Source organism: Nyctereutes procyonoides, unplaced genomic scaffold (assembly GCF_905146905.1).
Source record: "Nyctereutes procyonoides isolate TBG_1078 unplaced genomic scaffold, NYPRO_anot_genome, whole genome shotgun sequence".
NCBI lineage: Eukaryota > Metazoa > Chordata > Mammalia > Carnivora > Canidae > Nyctereutes > Nyctereutes procyonoides.
The window spans coordinates 62,331,159-62,353,761 of NW_026575126.1; the positions used below are offsets into that span (position 1 = coordinate 62,331,159).

A 22,603-nucleotide genomic window follows, 5' to 3' on the forward strand; every position below is an offset into this window, starting at 1 on the left:
GTGAATACACATGCAAATACACACACAAATATATAAGTGCATGAGCACACACAAAACTAGTGAAATCGGAATGAGCTCTGTGGGTTGCACCAATGTCCATTTCCTGGTTTTGAGACTGTGGTTTGTGATCAGTGGGGGAAACTGGGCACATTGGACCTCCCTATAATTTTTTTGTAACTTACTATGTATCTATAATTATATCAAAAATAAACTCTCCTGGGTTCCCTGCTCAGTGTGGAGTCTACTTAGAAAAAATAAAAAATAAAAAAATAAACTCTCTTTCAGAAAACATCAAAGTGAGCACTCCAAAGACACAGTTCTAAGCAGCCTCTCTAGATGAGCTCACCCTGGGCACTTGGCAGCAACAGCTCCAGCAGAACAATGGCTCCCTCAGGCAGGCCCAGTCCTGAGCCCACCATTCAGAACACAGATACTCTGCAGTGGCTGGGAAAAGGCCTGTTTCTATCACACCAAGAAGAGCCTGTGGTAATATCAGAGGTTGCTGAGAGATCACTATACTCCATGGGTACACAAAGTGGGTAGGACAGGGGCTGGAGCACTAGAGGGGGACTTACACGTCACCCGCTTCCATCCTCCTCCCCATGGGAATCCTTCCAGCATGACCCCTACACACCCACCCTACCCTGTCTTGGCAGGAGCATGCCTAGGGACAGGTGAACTTGCTACCTCTTATTTGATGGCTCTGACTTTCAAATGTACCCGCGTCTGACAGCGAGAGCAAGAGAGCACTTGCACAAGTGGTGCGGAGCCCACTTAGTCACTAGAAAGCTCCTCAATGACTTAAAAGCAGCCTCGGGGACTCACTGCACAACTACTTCCATCACCCCAAGGTCAGTTCCTTCAAACAGTCCTTAGGAAACCAGGACCCTCAACCACCCCCACATGGCAGCTGAGCAGCAGACAGCCCAGATGCCCCCTAGCACAGCAGCACCACCAAGCCTTTGAAATCCTGAGATGATGTTCACTCTGGGACTTCATCTGTGGATCTGTATTCACTTCTCCTGGCAAGCTGCAGCCAGGAACTCAGTCAGTGGCCTCCCTGTGAGACAGCGGAGCCAGGGACCAGGGGACTCGGAGGCTAGAGGGCCACACCCTTGCACCCTGGACCATCGGGGACTGTGTCTGAAGGAGAATGCAGGTGTCCAAGCTCATGAATAAGTGGCACATTAGCATCGATCTCTTGGTGGTTCCATTTCCTGTCTGTATAGATACTAATTTTATATTTCAAACCGAATGTTCTCTTGCTGCTCACAGACGTCGTACTCTTTTTCTAATTAGCCATCTGTGTGGAGGTGCCCATGGTACCCTTTCCCCTTGCAGCAATGACACAGGGCCCTCATCAGTCCCTAGTTCAAACCCAGAGGCCTGCCAACCCTCCCAGGGACCTAGATAAGGGCCATCTCTTACCCAAAGTGCAATCCCTGGGCTTCCTTTCCCACTCTCAGGGCCCAGGAACTTTCAGCTGAAAGATCTACATACAGCCTGAGCCACCAGACCTCCGTCAAGCAGTTCTGCTTCAGAGCAGGGAACAAATCCAGGTTGGGAGAAGCTGTGTGGGCCAAGGGCCAGCAGAGGCCAGCAGGGGCCAGCTACACTGTTCAGACCAGGGGAATGCAAACTCTGGGCCAAGGCCCCTGTGCCCGCCTATTTTGGTAAATAAACTTTATTTGGACGTGGCTGTGTCGTTTGTTTACATACTGTGTGCGCCTGCTTCTGCTCCACACGTGCAGCCTGAGCAGTGACAGGGACCACACGGCCCACAGAGCCTGAGACATCTCCTAGCTGGCCCCTGACAGAAGAAATCTGCCATGGCTTTGATTGAGATGAACGCACTGTGGCGGGGGTGGGGGTGGTGGTGGTGTGTGTGACCAAAAACACTGACCAGAGTACAAAAGCCAACCATTTTCTTAAAGTATCACAGAACTGACAAAAGAGTAGGCAATCTCCAGGCTCAAACTGGTGGTACCCAGAAGCTAGAATCCAGAGACATCACAAGACATGGGGGCCATTCTGTCAATGCGCAGGTGCCAGAAGTCCAAACTTTGGCTCTGATGACCTCTCAGGGTAAGGGGATACACCCAAAGGCCAGGGCCCCCCAAGGTGGAGAGCCTAGCGGCAGCGCCACCCCACTCCTCAGCCTTTTGACAATTCAGTAAGAACCTTTCTGCTGAAGTTAGATTTAGAAAGATGTGTCTGATTTTGTAATAAATCTCTACTGTTTTTTTAGGGGGAGAGGGCATTTCGAGGGTGGGGATGGAGAGATTATCTTTAATCATGGATGGATGTTAAATTTTACTGAATGCTTTTGCAAGCATGTATTGAGATGAAAAATGGCTGCAGACACAGGCCCTTTCTGTCCTTCTGGAAATACCCAACCTAAGGTCCGGCCTGCATCCGGCTTCTCTTCTCATCAGGTTTTCTCACGTTTTGTGCAATTTTTCCACCTCAACAGTGATTGATGTGACTGTAAACCCAGAGGTTAAGCAACATGGTAAATTAACCATGGCTCGGTCTAAAACAAGTACAATTTTACATACCTTCTGTGTTTTGCTACAAGTTGTATGTGAGAAAAGCCAGTGCAGGTTACTAAAAACAGGAGGCTGTTCCAAAGCCCTCTAAACTCTACCCCAACCCCCATAATAAAAAAATAAAAAATAAAAAAATCACCTTGCCTGATTCACCTTCCTTTATAAAACAGATTATCAGATTATTAGAATTGGTTGAAAAATATATACAATAGTAAGCAGTCCAATAATCTCTCATATATGAAAACATAGAAGTTAATTCAACATAAAATGAAACTTGTAACTGTAGCAGCATGAAAAATAATTTTTAATATATGCTTGCTGGACAAGTTAAATGTCCTAACTTGATCCCAGTGAGCTACCACTAGGTTTGATTGATTACAGAAAAGTTAGGTGAAGGGTTAACAGGGAGAATGTAAGAAAGTAAGGAGTGAAAGAAAATTAAAGGGTTGGTCAAGCCAGAAAGCTCAATTTCCAAAAGGAATGTGGAGCAGAAAGAATCCGCCTGGAAGGAGAGGAGAAGGGCACACTGTAGGGCTAAGCAGAGATAGCGGGAAGACCAGAGTGGGCACAGACGGGCCTGCAGGGTGTCCAGTGCGGTAGCAACAGGACCAGAGATCCTCGTGCATGAGCCTCCATCATCGAATTGTATTTTGACATCATGTGACATGGAAGACAGACCAATGGAGTCTGCCCCGTGGTTATTACGGGAACCCCATCCAGGTCACTCACTCCTGGACAGACACTAAGATCTCCTCAGAGAAAAGAATGAAACTTACATGAAGGACATAAAAACTACTCCCAATAAACCACAAAAGACTTTTCATGAAACCTGAAAGCTCATTCCAAAACTCACACGAATAAGAAGATATGAGACAAAGGCCAAGAACACTGTCCCCAAAACAATAAGGAAGTCCTTACACTCTACTCAATATTATAATATGTTTTTAAAAACTAAAGAATTACACAGTCTGGCAAGAAGCAAGTTAATATATAACGATGTGACAAGTTAATGAGCTATTATATAACAAAATTTAGAGAAAAATATGTTCATAATTGTGGAAGAGAGAAGATGGCCTTAATCTTAAGGGGGAAAAATAATACCAGACAGATCTGACATCTGCCAGCACACACAGAGAGCATCACCAAAGTCAAATTGGGAGAAAATATATGTAATACACACACAAAGAAACATTTCTTGGGGTGGGGTACCTAGGTGGCTCAGCTGGTGAAGTTTCTGCCTTTGGCTCAGATCATGATCCCAGGGTCCTGGGATCAAGCCCACAAGGTGGGGGGTGGGTCCTTGCTCAGCAGGGAGTCTGCTTCTCCCTCTCCCTCTGCACCCCTCTCTGCCCCTGCACTCTTTCTTGAATAAATAAAAATCTAAAAAAAAAAAAAAATGTGATGAAGAAATTCATGGATAAAGACAAATCCTTAATGAATGACTGGAAATCATCTCAGTCTCTCTAGTGATTAGGAAAATACAAATTAAAACAGGCCTTACTGGAATGGAGCCCCGTGTTGGACTTTGTGCTCAGCACGGAGTCTGCTTGAGGATTCTCTCTCTTTCTCTCTCTCTCCCCTCTGCCCCCCCCCTTTTTTAAGATTTTATTTATTTATTCATGAGAGACACACACACAGAGAAGCAGAGACACAGGCAGAGGGAGAAGCAGGCTCCATGCAGGGAGCCCGACGTGGGACTCGATCCCCGGTCTCCAGGATCAGGCCCTGGGCTGAAGGCGGCGCCAAACCGCTGAGCCACCCGGGCTGCTCTCTGCCTCCCCTCTAAACAAACAAACAAACAAACAAGTCCAACTCTGCACCCACCAAATCACCAGACACAGAAGCAGCAGGGCCCCTGGACACCACACACCATGTGTTCACCTACCAACCCTCCCACCTGCCACTCTGTTTCCAGGTTGCTTTCTTGAACCCAAGAAAAGCAGTCACGCACACAAACGCAATGGACATGCTGGTGCTTGGGAGGCATTTCCACCAGTAAACAAAGAAGGTAAATGATTCTTACCAGGGAGGCCATGAGGACGCCACACTTTCCAGGAAATGCTAAGTAGGAGTTACAACCAACAAGGAAGACCCACAGGCAGACTTGGAAGTACCTCCAGGACACAGTGAGCCAAAGAACATGTTAACAGGAAGTGCAAACCAAAAAGAAAATCTGATAAAATTAGATTTTATCAAAATCCATAATTTCTGCTCTTCAAAAGCCACTGTTGACACAATGAGAAGGACAGCTACAGACTAGGGGGAAATATACTTGCAAAACAGAAATCAGATAAAAGACATGTATCCAAAATACATAACCAACTCTCAAAACTCAACTACAGAAAATAACCCAATGAAAATGGGGAAGGGAGCCACGCAAACACTTCACAAAGATTAACTCACAGTAGCCAGAAGGCACGTAAGATGCTCACACCACCAGTGATCAGGGAAACGGTAGTGAAAACCACAAGTAATTATGATTTAAATATAAACAGTTTACTTCGTGTCAATTATACCTCAATAAAGCTGTTTCTAAAAACCACACAACATGGGCAGCCTGGGTGGCTCAGTGGTTTAGCACCGCCTTCAGCCCAGGGCATGACCCTGGAGACCCGGGATCGAGTCCCACATCTGGCTCCCTGCATGGAGCCCGCTTCTCCCTCTGCCTGTGTCTCTGCCTCTCTCTGTGTGTCTCTCATGAATAAATAAGTAAAAAAAAAATTTGTTAAAAAAAAAACATACAACCACGCACACAGATCAAATAAATACATACATACTACACACACAATAAGATACAACTACATTCCCTAGAGTAGCCAAAATTAAAAATACTGGCAATACCAAGTGTTGACAATACATGGAGCACCTGGAACCCTCATGCATTGCTGATGGGAACACATGGTGGTGTAGCCACTTAGCAAGATAGCTTAGCAGCTTCTTAAAAAAGTAAACACACTTACCATATGGCCCATCCAAGTCCTGAGAATTTACCCAAGAGAAATGAAAACAGAAAGCTTTGCGCACAAATATTCATAGCATGCTCACTATAGCCCCCAACTGGAAACAACCCAAATGTCCACAAACTGGCGAATGGAGAAACAACAGTGGAGTATCACTCAGCCACAAAAAGGAAAGAACTCAGGATGCAGCAGAGCCAGCTTACTGAGACAGGACAAGGGGAACTTAGCATCCCTCCAACTTACCATGGGCCTCAGGGAAATCACAGAACTTCTCTGGGTCTCCCTTTTCTCTCAGCCCCCTTAGCCCTGAAATCGGTGGGTTTGTAACTCCAGTTGGTTGACAACTTAGCATTCAGTAGTCACAAAGTAGAAAACAAAACAGTGAAGGGGAATTTCTGCTAAAAAAAAAAAAAAAAAAAAAAACTCAGGCTCCCAGGGACCTGCCTATAAAGATTAGCATCCTCTCATCCCTACTAGTTTAACAACAAAAAATCTACTGCCAGACCAGTAATATTTCTTGAAGCAAAATACCATTAGAATGAAGTATTTTGGCTCTGAGTAAATTTTCAAGGCCATAAAGTTTACAACATCATTTGATACTTTTATAAAGTTCTTATTGGCTTGATGCCTATGTAATTCCTATCCCATTTTCAAGATTACAAAAGAAGGAAAAAAGATGGTCCATATGGAGTAGCTGTGCTTCCTTCCAGAGAGAAGCAACACTGTGACCGGTCAGAGTGTGGCAGTGCAGAGTTTGAGCCACCTTCATCCCCAAGGTCACTGGCCACACTCCTATATGAAAATGCAAGGGGGACGTGAGGCTGCATTGGGAGCCAGCCAGCTTATGCACAGCACATCACATTCTGAAAGGACAGTGGCTATTATTGTCAACATGCCCTGCAGACTTCAAGAATGTACTGTCATTCCCAACACAGGACAGTCTGCTCAACAAATCCGAGGTCTTTCTCCCAAGCACATCACCAACATTTATAGTGTGAGAACAGATGCCAAAAAGGAGCTGGTATATCCCTTATACGGTTCTGGGCATCGCTACCAATGCACATGGTTGAGCACCCCACTGATGGGCAACTCTCCGCCCAGTTACACTAGGGGCTGGGCCAGGCAACACTGCAGGTCCCAATCTTCCTCGTGTGTTCCAAGAGGTAACGAGATGCAGGAAACCCAGGTGTGAGTCTTTTCTCTATCCCAGCTGGCCGGGTGACTGAGCAAGTATCAGCCTCTCTGGTCGACTCACGTGTGAAGCCAGGACAACAGCCATACCCAGGCCCGTGGCATCCCAGGGCTGCTGAGTCCCATCAGAACTTTGGTGAATGGAACGATACTCTACAAACATGGGTTCTCACCTGTGAGACGGAGAAAAGAGGCCCCTGCTCACTGCCAGCCACCCCTCCTATCTCCAGACAGCCAAGGCATGTCCCGGCAATATTCCCTCCCACAGGCTTGCCAAGGCATGCAGTGGCTGACTGGCCCTGAGGGGACAGCCACATGATGCCATCTCCCTGTCGTGTGGCTCAGTGCCTGGGACAGAAACCAAATCATGGAGTATCCTCAGGGCGGGGGTGACCCGTACAAGCAACATCTCCAGCCCTTTCCTTTGACGACTAATAATGGGGTCGCAGCCCCTCTGTACATACCTGCTGCCTGAAGATTTAATCCTCGCAACCCTCCCATTGAAAGGGGTCCAGCAACTTGCAGGTATGACTGTCCGGCCCCTAAGCCCAGGCTCACAGGAGGGTTTCCAGATGCCAGGAGATGAGTGGAGACTCTCTGGTCCAAGGCATCATCCTTGGAAGAGAATAGGCCTGTGGACCCCATCCCTGACCTCCTGGGTCCCCTGTCCAGCATGGCAGTGGGAGAAAGTGTGGCACAGGCAGTAGGTCCTTAGTAAGGCCTGTGGCCATCCAGCAAGAACCAGTTAACAAGGCACCAAGGAACGCATCAGGAGGGCTCTGGCCCACCCTGGGAACATCACAAACACTGTCTCCAAGACCCAGACCTACAAGAGCCTGGCCAGGTTAACGGACTAGTGAGCCGTGCAAACAATGCAGTGAACAGGAAGGAACACGAGGTTCAGAGTGCCCAGGGCTACATAAATGGCTTTCTAGTTCCAGAGTGCATGAAAGCCAAAGATGAGCCTGCTGGGTGTGCCGAGGCCCCACCCCCACCCCCCCAGTGGGACGTCTGGCTCTGAGGAGGCTGCCCCAAGGGCCAGAGAGGGCCAGCACTGGAGAAGTTTCAGCCCTCCTGGCATAGGCTCAGGGCACTGGTGCTGTGGGAAGTGGCCACACAGGGTCCCACAGGCCTATGCAGACGGACAGTCCCGGAAGGATGACACAGTGGTCCAAGTGGGGACAGAGGCTTCTCTGTGCTTCATGTGGATTCCAGAGGTTTATCCTGCAGCCAAGGCAGTGCGGGGACAACACAGTACTTTTCCACGAGCTCCCAGGGTAATAGGATGTACTCTCCAGGGCTGGTCCACCCGTCTTCCTTTAAATTAGGTGCAGTGTTTAATGTTCTCCCTTTTAAAACTGCCTGACAGGGATCCCTGGGTGGCTCAACAGTTAAGAGTCTACCTTCAGCCCACGGCCTGATCCTGGAGACCCGGGATCAGGTCCCACGTCAGGCTCCCTGCATGGAGCCTGCTTCTCCCTCTGCCTGTGTCTCTGCCTCTCTCTCTCTCTGCCTCTCATGAATAAATAGATAAAATATTTTTAAAAAATAAAATAAAATAAAACTGCCTGACATCACTTTTTCATAATTTCCCACGAGAACCAGAGTGAAGAAACACTGTTATTAGCACAGCTGAAGGTGCGTCCTCCCCGAAGAGTCTCCACTTCTCTGGGTGACCGGCACCAGCAATATAAGAAGGGGTCGTCAAGGGATCCCTGGGTGGCGCAGCGGTTTGGCGCCTGCCTTTGGCCCAGGGCACGATCCTGGAGACCCGGGATCGAATCCCACATCGGGCTCCCAGTGCATGGAGCCTGCTTTTCCCTCTGCCTATGTCTCTGCCTCTCTCTCTTTCTCTCTCTGTGACTATCATAAATAAAAAAAAAAAAAAAAAGAAGGGGTCGTCAGGACCCAAGTCCACAAGCACAGCACCTCACTCAGACACCCACCTGAAAGTCCTCCCTGGGCCTGAAAACACGCTGGGCTTCAGCTCCTTGGGGCAAAGGAGAAGCACCAGCTGCCTGTAGGCAGAGGGGTTGCGACCCCTTCTGGCTAGTCTCAGAACCGCACCGACTCTCCGCAGCGCCTGCCAGCAGCCACCCAAGCCTCCACACCCGGGGGAGCAGAAAACTGAGTCCAAGTGCACAGGCTTCTACCAGGAGACTCCTCCATTATGTTACATACCAAACTAAAATCCAGTCATTAAAAGAGAAACCAGAAGGTCCTGCTTTGTTTTTCAAATTTACTGCAATCAGTATGTACTTTAATAACAAAAAACAGTCTCATACTTTTAAAAAACAACCTGAACTTAGCAAGAGTATCGGCTGTGATCTTAAAATTCTAACTTGTGCTGACATCCACTATAAACCCACACTGTTCTGTGGGTCCTGCCTCGTGACCAGCAGCTAGCAAGCAGATACTATCAAGAAAGGAAAGCTGGAAGTTTTATGACAAAACTTAAAATCACCAAGGTGATAGTATGGACTTTATTTTATTTTTAAACATTTATTTGAGAGAGAGCAACTGTGTGTTAGGAGGGGGGAGGCAGGGGGAGGGATTGCAGAGGGGAGGGAGAGGGAGAATCTCAAGTAGACTCTGCACTCTGTGCAGAGTCTGACAGGGGGGTTGATCCTATCACCCTGAGATCATGACCTGAACCAGAACCAAGAATCAGATGCTCAACTACTTGAGCCACCCAGGAGCCCAATAGGGGTTTATTTTTAAAAAAAACTGGAGGAGTAGGGATCCCTGGGTGGCGCAGCAGTTTAGCGCCTGCCTTTGGCCCAGGACGCGATCCTGGAGACCCGGGATCGAGTCCCACGTCGGGGTCCCCGTGCATGGAGCCTGCTTCTCCCTCTGCCTATGTCTCTGCCTCTCTCTCTCTCTGTGACTATCATAAATAAATTAAAAAAAAAAAACTGGAGGAGTAAAAAGAAGCAGTCAAGTATCCTAGAAACAGCCCAAGACAATCATATGTAATCAAAGAAGGAACCAGGGGCAGACTGAACCACCAAATGGGAGCTTGAGGAGCTCTGAATGCCAGCTTGCATATGGGATCGTGAAAGCAGGAAGAAGAGACACAGTCAGAGCTCAGGTGGTGGAGCAGAGAGTAACAAGAATTGGCCCAGGGGACACAGGTCTGCTAAGAGCCTGCATTCAGGACATGATGTAGGCACCAGTGAAACTAGTCAGGCATCCTCATACTGATGCCATGCAAACCACGAGACTTCCACATACAGGAGTAGAGTGGCCTTGTGATCAAATGAGCCACCAGACCTGGTGGCTTCTCTGTCAAAGAGCACACAGGGAAGTGGTAGCTGGGACCAGTCGGGGTCCTGAAAGCCAGCCAGACTCCCTGCCCACCCCAAACCTCCTGCAATCTGTGGCAGCAGCTGAGAGATGGCCCCCAGGCTCAGCTGAGTAACTTCTCTCTGCACACACCTGCACTCACTGTGCCACACCATGGCTCCTTGACTGCTATGGCCACTGGGAGATGAATCAGCTCACACCACCTATCAAAAGCACAGCAATGCCTAAGTGGATGCAGTCCTCAAGTGATCTGGACCAAAAGTCATCAAACAGGGCACATATACCCTGAAGGACACTGAGACTCACCCAGGCATGCATATGGGTGGTCTCAGGAGTGCTTTCCTGGGGCCCTAATGCCATGTGCACTCATCCTGAAACTACTCTGAGAAAAGGTCAGAATGGCCTGCAGCCTGGGAGTTGGATGATGTCAGGTGGGCCCTTTTGGCTTCCTCCCCCTTCAGCACAGTCCTTTACCCATTTTGTGACAGGAAAAAGCCACCTGTGAGGGCACCTGGGTTGAGCATCAGACTCTCAATTTCGGCTCAGGTGGTGACTGCAGGGTCATGAACTCCACTCAGAGTCTGCTTGGCTTCTCTTTCCCTCTCCCTCTGCCCATCACCTGCTCATGCACACAACCACACACTTTCTCTCTAAAATAAATAAACTAAAATAAACCTTAAAAAAAAAAGCCACCTGTCATCCTGAATCTTACTAGGGAACACTGCTAAGGGCATAAATGCCTCAGGAGCACTAAACAAAGACACAGCTTGAAATACTGGTGTCGCAGAAGTCAATCTCAGTAACTAGCCAGCAACACATCCTTGACCCAGTCAGGTGGTTTCTAATTCTTTCTTCAAAAGAACTGAAGGACTTAGTCAAGTTGTCACCTAATGGCAGACCTTTAAAAATAAATTTTGATAAAATGTGTCCCAAATCATATTCACTGTTTCCAAGTTTGAGGAATTAAGAATGCCACGATGACCAAACTTCCATCCTCATTCACTTATGTTCAGGGCTTATAGGCAGGCATGGGAAACAGGAAGAAAAGCCACACTCGGCCTCGTCCCATCCAAGCAACAGTGACACTTGCCCACAGATGCGTGTGCAGGAAAAGCCCACCATGTCATTATATGATGTACACTTGACCAAATTTTACTTCATGCGCAATAATTTGTCAGAATTCACAATATCTTACATCATTTGGATCAACTGCATGCTAGGAATTGTAAAGACAGCTCAATAAAAAAGAAAAATTTTAATACTTAGAATATGGTGGTAACAAAAAACAAATTTTAAATGCATATACATATTTTTCTGGCAGACTTACGTCAAGCTAGACATGAACATTTTTATGTTAAGATCTGAATTCTTAAATACAGATTCTCAGGCCACACTGCACATCACCCAGGGTGAGGCACCTCTCCTTGTGCACGATGCTGGCTTAGCCCTCAGAGCACCAAACGGCCAGCACCACCCAGCCACTGCCACTGGGTCCAGCTTGTCCTTCAAATGCCCTTTGCAGCACAGCACCCCAAATAGCAGTCTGGAGATCTGGTGGCTGAAGAAAGGCGGTCATGATGTTTGAACCTAAAATTTACTGATTCTCTTATTTGTCTTATGGCGGCTCCCAGAAGGCACTGAGTATGTCCACGTGTAACTTGGTCCATCCTCTGCTCCCAGACACCAGCAATACAATGCCCAACTCTCTCCCTCCTAGCTAGGAAACAATGGAGGCCATGGGGCTCCATGTGCACCTACCTCAGGGTGCACTTCTTTGGTGCCCAGTGTGACTTCAGGCACCATCAGGATCTCTTTTGCTGATGCCTTCTTCAATTTTTTGTTCTTTTTCTCTGTCATTTCGGTAACTTTTCTCTTCTGTTTTGCCATCCTGCAACAGAGAAGGCAAATTGCTAAATACACATGGGAAATAAAAGGTCTCAGGCCACAAAACATTTTTTATAAACAAAGGAGGATGAGCACTCTTTCATTATAAAGCAAGTACAAAGGTATTTCCAAAAATGTAATACAAGTTAAAAGAAAGTCAAATCCCCCAGGTATACTTCCCCACCGGCTGGGGAAGCTGCATCATCTCAGGCCACAGGTGACCATCACACACCCTGTCGCTGGGGCATTCGGTCACCAATGGGTGGAGGGGACCACAATGTTTCTGAAATGGCCTCCTCGGATTGTGGAAGTACCAACTGGGGCTGCATAAAAGGAATGACACACAGTCTGAGAAGTGTCTGATTACATACTTTCTCAAGCATAGTAGCATCTAGAACTCCATGTAAAAGATTAAAAAACAAACAAACAAACGGTGAATTCTAAAACCGATTTCCTTTGTGGGATTGTGCCATGGGAGAACCAAGAAATGGCTGAAGTATCAGAACCTGGAAGCATGTCAGAGAGGTCATAGTGGAGAGCCCTCCACTGAGGGGTACTGGCTACTGCTGGGACCTCTGAGAGGATTCCTCTGAAGGAGAAAGTCTAAGGGAGGATGTTGAGAGTAAGGGGACATCTGAGGAAGACATCTAAGGGAGGACTTCTGAGGGAGGACATCACGATGTCTGTGGGAAAGACATCTGAAAGAGGTCTGAGAGACCTCTGAGGAAGGGCAGCTGAGGCAACATCTGAAGGAGGAAAGTCTGCCGGGGGTGGGGGGACAAACAAATCTGAAGAAAGGACATCAGAGGGAAGACATCTGAGGGGGAACATCTGAAGGAGGGACATTTGAAGGGGGGGGACACATCTGAAGGGGGGATGTCTGAGAGGGGACATCTAAAGGAGGGACATCTGGGGGGGACACATCTGAAGGAGGGACTTTTGAGGGGGGGACACATCTGAAGGAGGGACATCTAAGGAAGGACCTCTAAGAGAAGGCATCCGAAGCAGGAATTCTGAGGAAGGACATCTGAAGGAGGGACATCAGAGAATGAGGAAGACATCTGAAGGAGGACATCTGAGGGAGGATGTCTGTGGGAAAGATACTACTTCTGATGGGAGTAGTCTGAGAGGGGATCTCTGAGGGAGGGCATCTGAGAAAGGGATTTTGAGGGAGGGACATCTGTAGAGGGGACATCAGAGGAAGGAAGGTCTGAAGGGGGATCATCTAAGGGGGAACATGTGCAGAAGAACATCTGAGGGGAGACCTCCGAGTGGGGAACCAGGCTGATTCTTAGAGGGAGACGTGGGAACTGAACCAGCTCCTGCTGCTGCAGTGGAGGCCACTGTTGGGTGGCACTGACCACAAGAGCAGCAGGAGCAAGAAGTGCCACCATCTACTCCCCATCCCACCTCACCTCCACCCACCCCTGCTCCAGTCTCCTCTGTCTGCCCTCTTTGTGTAGAGCCAAAAAGGAGCTGGAAACAGAAAAGCACTTTGCAGAGGCCCACAACCTATGATGTGAGCACCACGATGCAGAGTATAAAAGGTGCTTTTGGAACTGAGATAATAATTTAATAACAAGCACCTGTAAACATATACATACTGCTTTTTATACACGTGGTTTTTAGTAGGAACAACCCAATCGCACATCAACAAAGGATTAAATAAATAAATCAGAATAGATCAACAAAATGGAAACCGACTCAAATGAGATAATATTACAGATACAGAATGGAAAATATAGAATACTATGTGTAGTATTACACAATTTCATTTTTAAGAATATTGAAAATAATAGTAATAGAGAAAGTATATAAGATAAATATACAAACACATATATACACAGATTTATGTGCACATATACATAAAACGTCTGAAGGATATAAACAAAACTTTTACCTTTATTTATATCCAGGGGTGGGGTTACAAGGGACTTTTTTTTTTAATTTTATTTTTACAAGGGACTTTCTATTTACTTACAGCTCAGTTTCATTTGTTTTCAAGGTTTTATACTTGAAAAAAAAAATGAAGATTATTTTTTAACACCAGTCCTTTACAAGGCCCACTAATAACAGCTTTTATTCTAACAAATTATGAAAATGTATTTTGTTTTATTCATCCTAAACTCATTCCCACTGGCTTCATCCTCCATATTCTAGATTTTATAGATTTTACATATATATGTAAATTATACATTTATCTATTGCATACTTGTGTCCGTATTTTTTTAAACTTAAAAGAGCCCAAAAATAAATAAATAAATAAAAATAAAAATAAATAAATAAACTTAAAAGATTTATTTATTTATTCATTTATTTATTTAATCATGAAAGAGAGGGGCAGCCCCGGTGGCGCAGCGGTTTAGCGCCGCCTGCAGCCCAGGGCGTGATCCTGGAGACTCTGGATCGAGTCCCACATTAGGCTCTCTGTATGATGCCTGCTTCTCCCTCTGCCTGTGTCTCTGCCTCTCTCTCTCTGTCTCTATGAATGAATGAATGAATGAATGAATGAATGAATGAATGAATGAATAAATAAAATCTTTAAAAAAAAATCATGAAAGAGAGAGAGAGGCAGAGGGAAAAGCAGGCTCCCCATAGGATCCAGGGATCATGACCTGAGTGGAAGGCTCAACCACTGAGCCACTCAGGCACCACATTTTTTTTTAATTTAATATTTAGTAGACATGCTGTTCAAGGCTGTATATATAGATAAAGGGACAGAAACCCAATGTCTTTTTCTCTTGACACCAGAATTCATTTTGGATTCTATCAACAGATGTTCAAGAAATATAACTCACTCATTCAACAAATATTTTTCAAGACCCAGTTCTGTGCCAGGCACTATGCTAGACCCTATGAACACAGGGCAAACAGCACAGCAAATAAGAGCCTTGATTTCGTGAAGCTTCCCTTCTAGTGGACAGTCCTATTTATTTAAGTAAACGAGAAAACACTTTCACGTGGGGATAAATGGGATCAAGAAAATAAAATGGGGCAGCCGCGGTGGCACAGCGGTTTAGTGCCGCCTGCAGCCTGGGGTGTGATCCTAGAGCCCCGGGATCAAGTCCCACGTCGGGCTCCCTGCATGGAGCCTGCTTCTCCCTCTGTCTGTGTCTCTGCCTCTCTCTCTCTCTCTGAATAAATAAAAAATATTTAAATAAATAAATAAATAAATAAATAAATAAATAAATGTGAGCACAGGTGACAGGCAGGCAGGGAGCCATGCACAGTGGCAGGAGGACTCTGTGAAGCCACTGGGGGACCAAGCAGACAGCACAGGCAGACCTAGGGGAAGTGCAGGCAGTGCAGCAGTTACTGCAGGTGCAAAGAGGGACAGGGTGGGCAGGTGCAGGAAGAAGGCCGCTGAAGGTAAGCAAAAGTTGGGTGTGTCCTGAGCATGTCCTGTCACTGTGAACAGATGTACTGAAATGTACATATCCCCCAAAGCAAAACTGTTTCCACAGGGACAGAAGGGGAAAATGACATCAAGGTATCAGCTGGTGGAATGAAGTACACATACACAGTCACCCAGCAATCCCACCACAGGCTCGCTCTGCTCCTGTGTCATCACTTGCTGGTCACTGTGTCACCGCCTGCAGAATGCTAAGCAGGTGCTAGGAATTGCTAGGCTGGAGCAGGCATTCCAAAAGACCTATCCACATACAGCTGACATGCTTGGGGTGGGGGTGAGGGGGACACAGATACAGGATACATCAGAAGATGGCAAGTGCTACCCAAAGCCAAGCAGAAGCGGGAAAGCATTATGGGAAGGGCAACAATAAATGTAAAGGGCCTAGAAGCAATGCAGACATAGAGAGCCCAGATTTGGGTTCTAAATACCAATCTCTATAAAATAAAAGGAGGGGAGAGGGGCATGGTGCAGAGCTCATTAAGACTCTAGTCTGGAGCAAGTGAAGTGTAAGGTGAACCTAAGCTGTGCTGAACATCCAGGAAAAGTCAAATGATCACAGGGCCATGTCAAGAGGACCAACATCAGCATGGAGGACTCTCTCTGCCCCATCTGGGGCTGTAATGTATTACAGCACACTGAGATAGTATTACTGTTGTGGAATCAGAAAAATTGCAAGTTCCACAGTCTTTAATTAAGCCTTATTTTAAAAAAAGCATTTAAAGCCAGAGGCTACAAATTTCAATTAGCAACGTAATAAGAAATCTTGAAAGAACGAGAGACTGTTGACACAGGGGCTTTGAAAAGACAAAGGACTCTATCAGCCAATTACTTTCTTGGAGAAATAAGGAAAGTTTAGCAAATATTTACATACCAATTACCATAAAAGTTAAGTTAAATCTTTATTCATTCTGTAAGTTATCATTAAAAAGTTTAATCACTAAGTCTATTTGCTAAAAAGGGAGAAAGACTTTTCCATATTATGAAAAGGTTTCTTTTAATAGTTCTAAGAGATGGTGTCTCGTGACTTTGAGACAATCAATGTTTGTGATAGAAAATGACATTTCCTTACATTTATAGCCAGTGATTTTCAAAAAGGGTGCCAAGACAATTTAATGAGAAAGAACAGCTTTTTAACAAAAGGTGCTACTACACCTGGACTTCCACATGCAAAAGAATGAACCGAGAGCCCTACCTCACACCAAACACAAAAATTAACTCAAAATGGATCAAAAACCTAAACGTACATCTTTAAGACCCTCAATTAGGCAAGAGTTTCTTAGACATGACACTAAAAACATACGCAACAAAAGATAAATTGCAGACTCCTCAAAATTAGAAATTTTTGCACTGCAAATAATGCCAGCAAGAAGGTACAAAGTGTCCACTATGTATGAAGAGTTCTTACAACTCAACAAAAGAGACAATCTCTGGACAAAAAGATCTGAATAGAGATTACCCCAAAGATGATACACAAATGGCCAATAAGGGCATGAAAAGGTGTTCAACCTCATTCATCATTAGGGAATGTATATCGAATGACACGCCACTTCATAGTCACTAGGTTGGCTATAATCCAAAAGATAATCATAAATACTGATGATATGGAAAACCTGGAACCCTTCTTCACTGCTGGTGGGATATGAAATGGTGTAGCCACTTTGTACAACAGCCTGGTGGATCCTCAAAAAGTTAAACGTGTTTGAACACATCCACATAAAAATTCAAACACTAATGTTCATAGCATAAGTCATAACATCCAAAAGGTGAAAACAACCTAAATGTCCACCAACTGATGACCATTTCACAAAGTACGGTATGCCCATGAACATCATTTGGCAAAAAAAAGGAGTGTAACACTGACAGGATAAATCTTGAAAACATTCTGGTATGTGAGAGAGGTCAGTCACGGGATACTACAGATTGTATAATTTCATTTGTATGAAATTTCCAGAGTGAGTAATTACAGAGAAGGAACGTAGCGTGGTGTTTGCTCAGGGCTGGCACAGAGGGCAGGGGCCAAGAGTGAATAGGTACAGGGTTGCTTCTGGGAGAGGGAAAATGTTCTGAAATTAGGATGTAGTGATGTTCACATAACAATGTAAATACACTGAAACATGCAGAGAAAGAAAAAAAGCCTTCTAATCTCTCTCAAACTCTTTGTTATAAATTTAACAATATGATGCCCCTGTATTGGTTTTACTTCTTTCTCTTTTTTTCCCCTTAGTGGTGACGCTATTTCAGAGTAGCTATGGGGTGGTGTGAGCATGTCTATGCATCTGGCACACCCAGAGCCAACAAATGTTCCTCAGTATCCTCAGAAGAATGCCAAGGAAACAAAGGGAGGAATATACCTGCTAAGGAGGGTGCTGAAGAAAGCAGCCTTGGGGGAGCCTCTCGGCCTTCCCCTGCGGGCCAGGGGCAGTTAAGTGGGCCTGGCACCATTACCTCAGAAGGAACAAGACCCCTCCGTTCTGTGTTTTTTTTTTCCTCCCCGGCCTTTCTGTAAAACATCTAGTCACTCATAAAGCTATGCCAGCATATGTTCTCCCCATATTTGGTGGCCAGGAGGAAGGTCATGGGGAGGGGACTGGGGTGTTAGGAAAGCTAATCAGAACAATGATGACAGTGAAAATTGACTTACCCAGAGCTTACAATGTGCCAGGCCCTGTTCTAGATGCTGTATACATGTGAACTCCGTTCCTCCCGTGGCCGGTGAGGGTGGCACACAGGTGAGGAAACCAGGGCCGACTAACAGGGGATGCCTAGAACTGATAAAGCCGAGTCACACACTATGCTCTGGAAGTCTCCAAGTGATCCCAGTTCGAAAAGCTGAAAAGCTGAAGAATGACAATGCTTGCCTCTGAGGAGTGGGCCAGGGGCAGCTGATGGCCACTGGCTGTTCTCTTTTGTCTTCTGCTACCGCTGGAGGGGTTTAGGTCTATGCATACATTACTTAGCTAATTTGATAGGTTAAAAATGCCATTTTTTTTACATAAACGATTTTTAAAATTTTATTATTCAGGGTTAGCCAGAGAATGATGAAAAGGCCATTATCATGCCTGCTGACAGGAGAATAAATTGGCACAATCTTTCTAAAAGGTAATTTTATAACACTTATCAAGTGCTTTGGCCTGTAATTCCACTTCCAGGAGCTTATCCTGTTGAAATAATCATGGACAGAGATTCATATGAATGTGCTACAGAGATTCATATGAATCTCTGTCCATGATTATTCATCAGGATAAGCTCCTGGAAGTGGAATTATGTAAGAATGTACAATGGATGACAATGCTTCTTCAATTAAAAAGTTGAACCCCGTAACTGTCCAACAGTAGCTGAATGGGAAAATGAATGACTCACTGGTGCACAGGAGCACGCCTGCCTTGAGAGCACACAAAACGTTCAGTCAGGAGTAAGAGCTCAGAGTACAATATAAAGGGAAAAGATGTGGTGTAAACTTAGGTATGTGCAATATGATCCTCAATTTGTAAGAAAAAATGTATACAAATATGCATGAAGAAAAAACTAGAAGAGGCTGTGGACTGTGGGCCACCGGGGTCGGTGAAGGATCTCAAGATGGCTGGGCGAAAACTTGTTCTAAAAACCATTGACTGGGTAGCTTTTGGGGAGATCATACCCCGAAACCAGAAGGCCACTGCCAACTCCCTGAAGTCCTGGAATGAGATGCTTACCTCCAGGTTGGCTACTCTTCCTGAGAAACCACCTGCTATCGACTGGGCTTACTACAAGGCCAATGTGGCAAAGACTGGCTTGGTAGATGACTTTGAGAAGAAGTTTAATGCCCTGAAGGTTCCTGTGCCAGAGGATAAACACACTGTCCAGATGGATGCTGAGGAAAAAGAAGGTGTGAAAAGCTGTGCTGAGTTTTTGTCCCTCTCAAAGGCCAGGATTGAAGAATATGAAAAGGAGCTGGAGAAGATAAAGAACATAATTCCATTTGATCAGATGACCATTGAGGACCTGAATGAAGTCTTCCCAGAAACCAAATTAGACAAGAAGAAGTATCCCTATTGGCCTCATAAGCCAATTGAAAATTTATAAACTTGAGTTGAGGAGAAAGCCCCGGCTCTCATATTATAAACATTGGACATTAAAAATAATGATATGGAAAAAAAAAGAAAGAAAAAACTAGAAGAAAATACATTACAATATTAACATTTTAGGGAGTTAGAATTACAAGCATGGTTCCCCCTCCTTCTACTTTTCTGTAATTTCTACAACAAAAGCAGAAACACAACACTTGAAGATACCAGCTCAAAAGTGTTCAGTGGAGCAAACAAACACTTCCACCACCAGAAAGCCAAGGACCCACATCAGACACAGAGACCAGCTAACTACTGTATAGGTGAGGCTACAGTCACTGATCAGGACGAGTCAGCACCAATAGGCTGAGGCTGAGGCTGCCGGGTCTCCAGGGCTGAAAAGAAACCCCATAGGATCATAAAAAAATAAATAAATCAGGGGATCCCTGGGTGGCGCAGCGGTTTGGCGCCTGCCTTTGGCCCAGGGCGCGATCCTGGAGACCCAGGATCGAATCCCACGTCGGGCTCCCGGTGCATGGAGCCTGCTTCTCCCTCTGCCTGTGTCTCTGCCTCTCTCTCTCTCTCTCTCTCTCTCTGTGACTATCATAAATAAATAAAAATTTAAAAAAATAAAAAAAATAAATAAATAAATAAATAAATAAATCATCCTAAAGGAAAATAGTCTTAAATCTGAACTTCCTACCTGTAGCCAGCTCCCAATGCCCCCTCTTACTCAGCGCATGACACCTCTGATGTGTCCTGTCAGGCTGCAGAGAAGGGCACCTCCCAACTCATTGGGCCAAGAGCCCCTGGAGGAGAGTATGCGCCCTCACAATACACAACCCTTGAGGAAATCAGTGCACAGAGGCCAGGAGCGGAATCCCAGCTCCTGCACCAAAACTGGGACTTTGCTCCTATTCATTCTGATCCAAGACTGGTGTGTGTTCTGACTTGCCCACTCAAAAATGGCCTCTAGGTTTTGCTCTCTTGGTACCTTGCCCTCCTTTCCCCCTCCCTCCAAAGGCCAAACTTGAAGCCTGGTTATTACTGCAAAAGCTGCAAAAATCTCATTCACCATACCCACCTCCCATCTTTCCAGCTCACCCCAACCCCCAGCATTATGGGGGTCCAATAATCCTTCAGCCTCGCTGGCAGTCCCCACCACATTTCCCCACCCCAGCCACTTGCCTGGACCAGCCTCTCCTCTTTCAAACCTCCAAGGTCTTCCCCTTGTCTCACAGGACCTGAATTCCTGATCCTAAAGGAAATCAAAGCAACCGCAAGGGATTTCCACAAGCTCTCACATCTACCCCTTACCCTTCTCTCCTGTTGTGATGGAGTTCTGCCACGATCCCAACAAGGCCAAACCCTCCTCTAGCGCGCTGGGACAGCACTGAGTAATCCCCCTTGCACACACTTCCAGGCTCTCTTCTACTCAATCAACTACAATTTCCCACGTTGTAGAAGCTCTCTTGATCTCACGCTGTTCACCTACCTCCCTGCACTGGCCTGCAAGCGCCTTTCCTCCTGTCCCCTCCTGCCTCTGCCGCTCCAGCACAACTGTTGTCAGGATCACCAAGGGCGCCACCCTAAGGACAACAGCTCCGCCTGACCACACTCTAGCCAGGCTCCTCTCTCTGCTGGTCCTCAATCTGGACCCACCAAGACCTGAACAAAACATCAGTATAGTTTCTAACACCTCAAGGCCCCATCCCTACAATTACCCCGGCCCCCTGAAAAAGTGCCTGCCTAAGCAGTCAAAGCTGCCAAAGAATCCAGCCAACACCAGAAGCTGGGGCCCAAGCAGGCAGCCCTGGGGAAGGGGACAGCCGGTCAGCAAACCTAGATGGGGTCAATGGACTGACCCCCTGAACCGGCGTTGTCCTGAGCCTGCCGGGTGTCACCCCTCCTTCCCGTCCCTATTCCCTCAGTCACTGAGGGCAAACCCAAGGTGAGCTCAGCTCCCCCACCTCTTATCCCTACAGCGGGTCATCACTGGTCACCAGCCACTGCAGTCGGCTCAGTCCTCGCAGACAGGAAGTCCCACCGCAGGTTCTCCGGGCGGCACGTCCTGCCGCAGCTGCGCGCTGCAGCACCTGACGGCCCACGCTCGCTTCTCTCTCCACACGATTTCTTATCTTGGCTCCGAGACGGACTCCAGAGGCGGCTTTTCGTGCTCCCTGGTGGCCTCCCGACACTCCGTGCGCTGTGCGCGCCTGGTCCTTTGGCGAAGGGAGCCCACCTGGCCGCGTGTAGGGCCGCGTGTAGGGCCGCTCTGGCGCTGGCCCCGAGGTGCGCTGGTCCGCGGCCTCGTCGCCTCCAGCACAAGGCCTGCTCAGGGTCCTCGGGCCGCGTGTCCTCCCGTCGGCGGGCCTCCCCTCCGCGTCTCTCAGGAGCCCCCGGCCCACGCTGCAGGGCTCGGCGGTGCCGGACGCCCTCCCAAGGCTTCCGGTTCGCTCGCTCGCTCGCTCGCTCGCTCGGGGACAAGCCCGCGACGGGAGGCAGGCTGCGGGCGCACGTGGCTCCCCCCTCCCCTCCCCTCCCCTCCCCCACCCCTCCGGCCCGAGGCGCTCCACCCGGGTGTCCGCCGCGCCCTGCTCCCTCACTGTCCCGCAGGCGCCCGCCGCCCCTTCAGCACGCAAGCGCCCCGGGCCGCCGACGTTCCCCGGGGCCCGGGGCGGGCGGACGCGCGGGACCCCACCGAGCGCCTGAGTCAACGACGGTGTGTGGTGACGAGAATGCCGGGCTCGGCGGGAACAGCCCGGGGCAGCGGGCGCCTCGCACCCCGCGGGGCCCCCCTCGACCGTCCCGCTCCCTCACCCACGTGGGAGCCGCCCCGCGCCCCGCGCCCCCCGCCCCCGACCCCGGGTCCTCCTCCTACCTGCGCTTGGCCGCCAACGCGGGCTTCCGGCAGGCGCCCCGCCCTGGTGACACGGTCCCGCCCCGCCAGCGGCGTCGCCCCGCCCGTCCCTGGCCGAGGCCCACCTCCGTCTGCCTGCCGGCCAATGGCGTGCGGCGGCCGCGAGGGGGCAGGTCCGGCTACGGACGCGGACTGCAAGCGTCATCCCTGGGCGCCGCGGGTTGCCGGGAGCCGCGGGTTGCCTAGCAACCTCCCACGTGCGAGCTGCCGGGACTGTAAGACTGTGCACCCTGTTTGCACGCCGCACAGGCGGAGCCTCGGGAATGCGGTCGTCTGCCTAGGGGTCGCCCGGGCGGCACGAGTGGGGTGACTGCCGCTGCCTCGGAGCAACTGGGGGT

The 22,603-nt window shown here is 47.8% G+C and overlaps 1 protein-coding gene across 1 annotated transcript in view; it reads right to left on the reverse strand.

Moving 5' to 3' along the window:
• The window catches only part of CUNH7orf50 (chromosome unknown C7orf50 homolog), a 127,582-nt gene extending 105,301 nt beyond the window's left edge, over positions 1-22,281 (reverse strand). Inside the window, exons 1-2 of the mRNA XM_055340156.1 lie at positions 22,227-22,281; positions 11,765-11,894 (exon numbers count right to left, since the gene is read on the reverse strand). Coding sequence (XP_055196131.1) covers positions 11,765-11,893 — 129 coding nt within the window. The 5' untranslated portion in view covers position 11,894; positions 22,227-22,281. The remainder of the gene's footprint in view (positions 1-11,764; positions 11,895-22,226) is intronic.
• Positions 22,282-22,603: the final 322 nt, after the last annotated feature.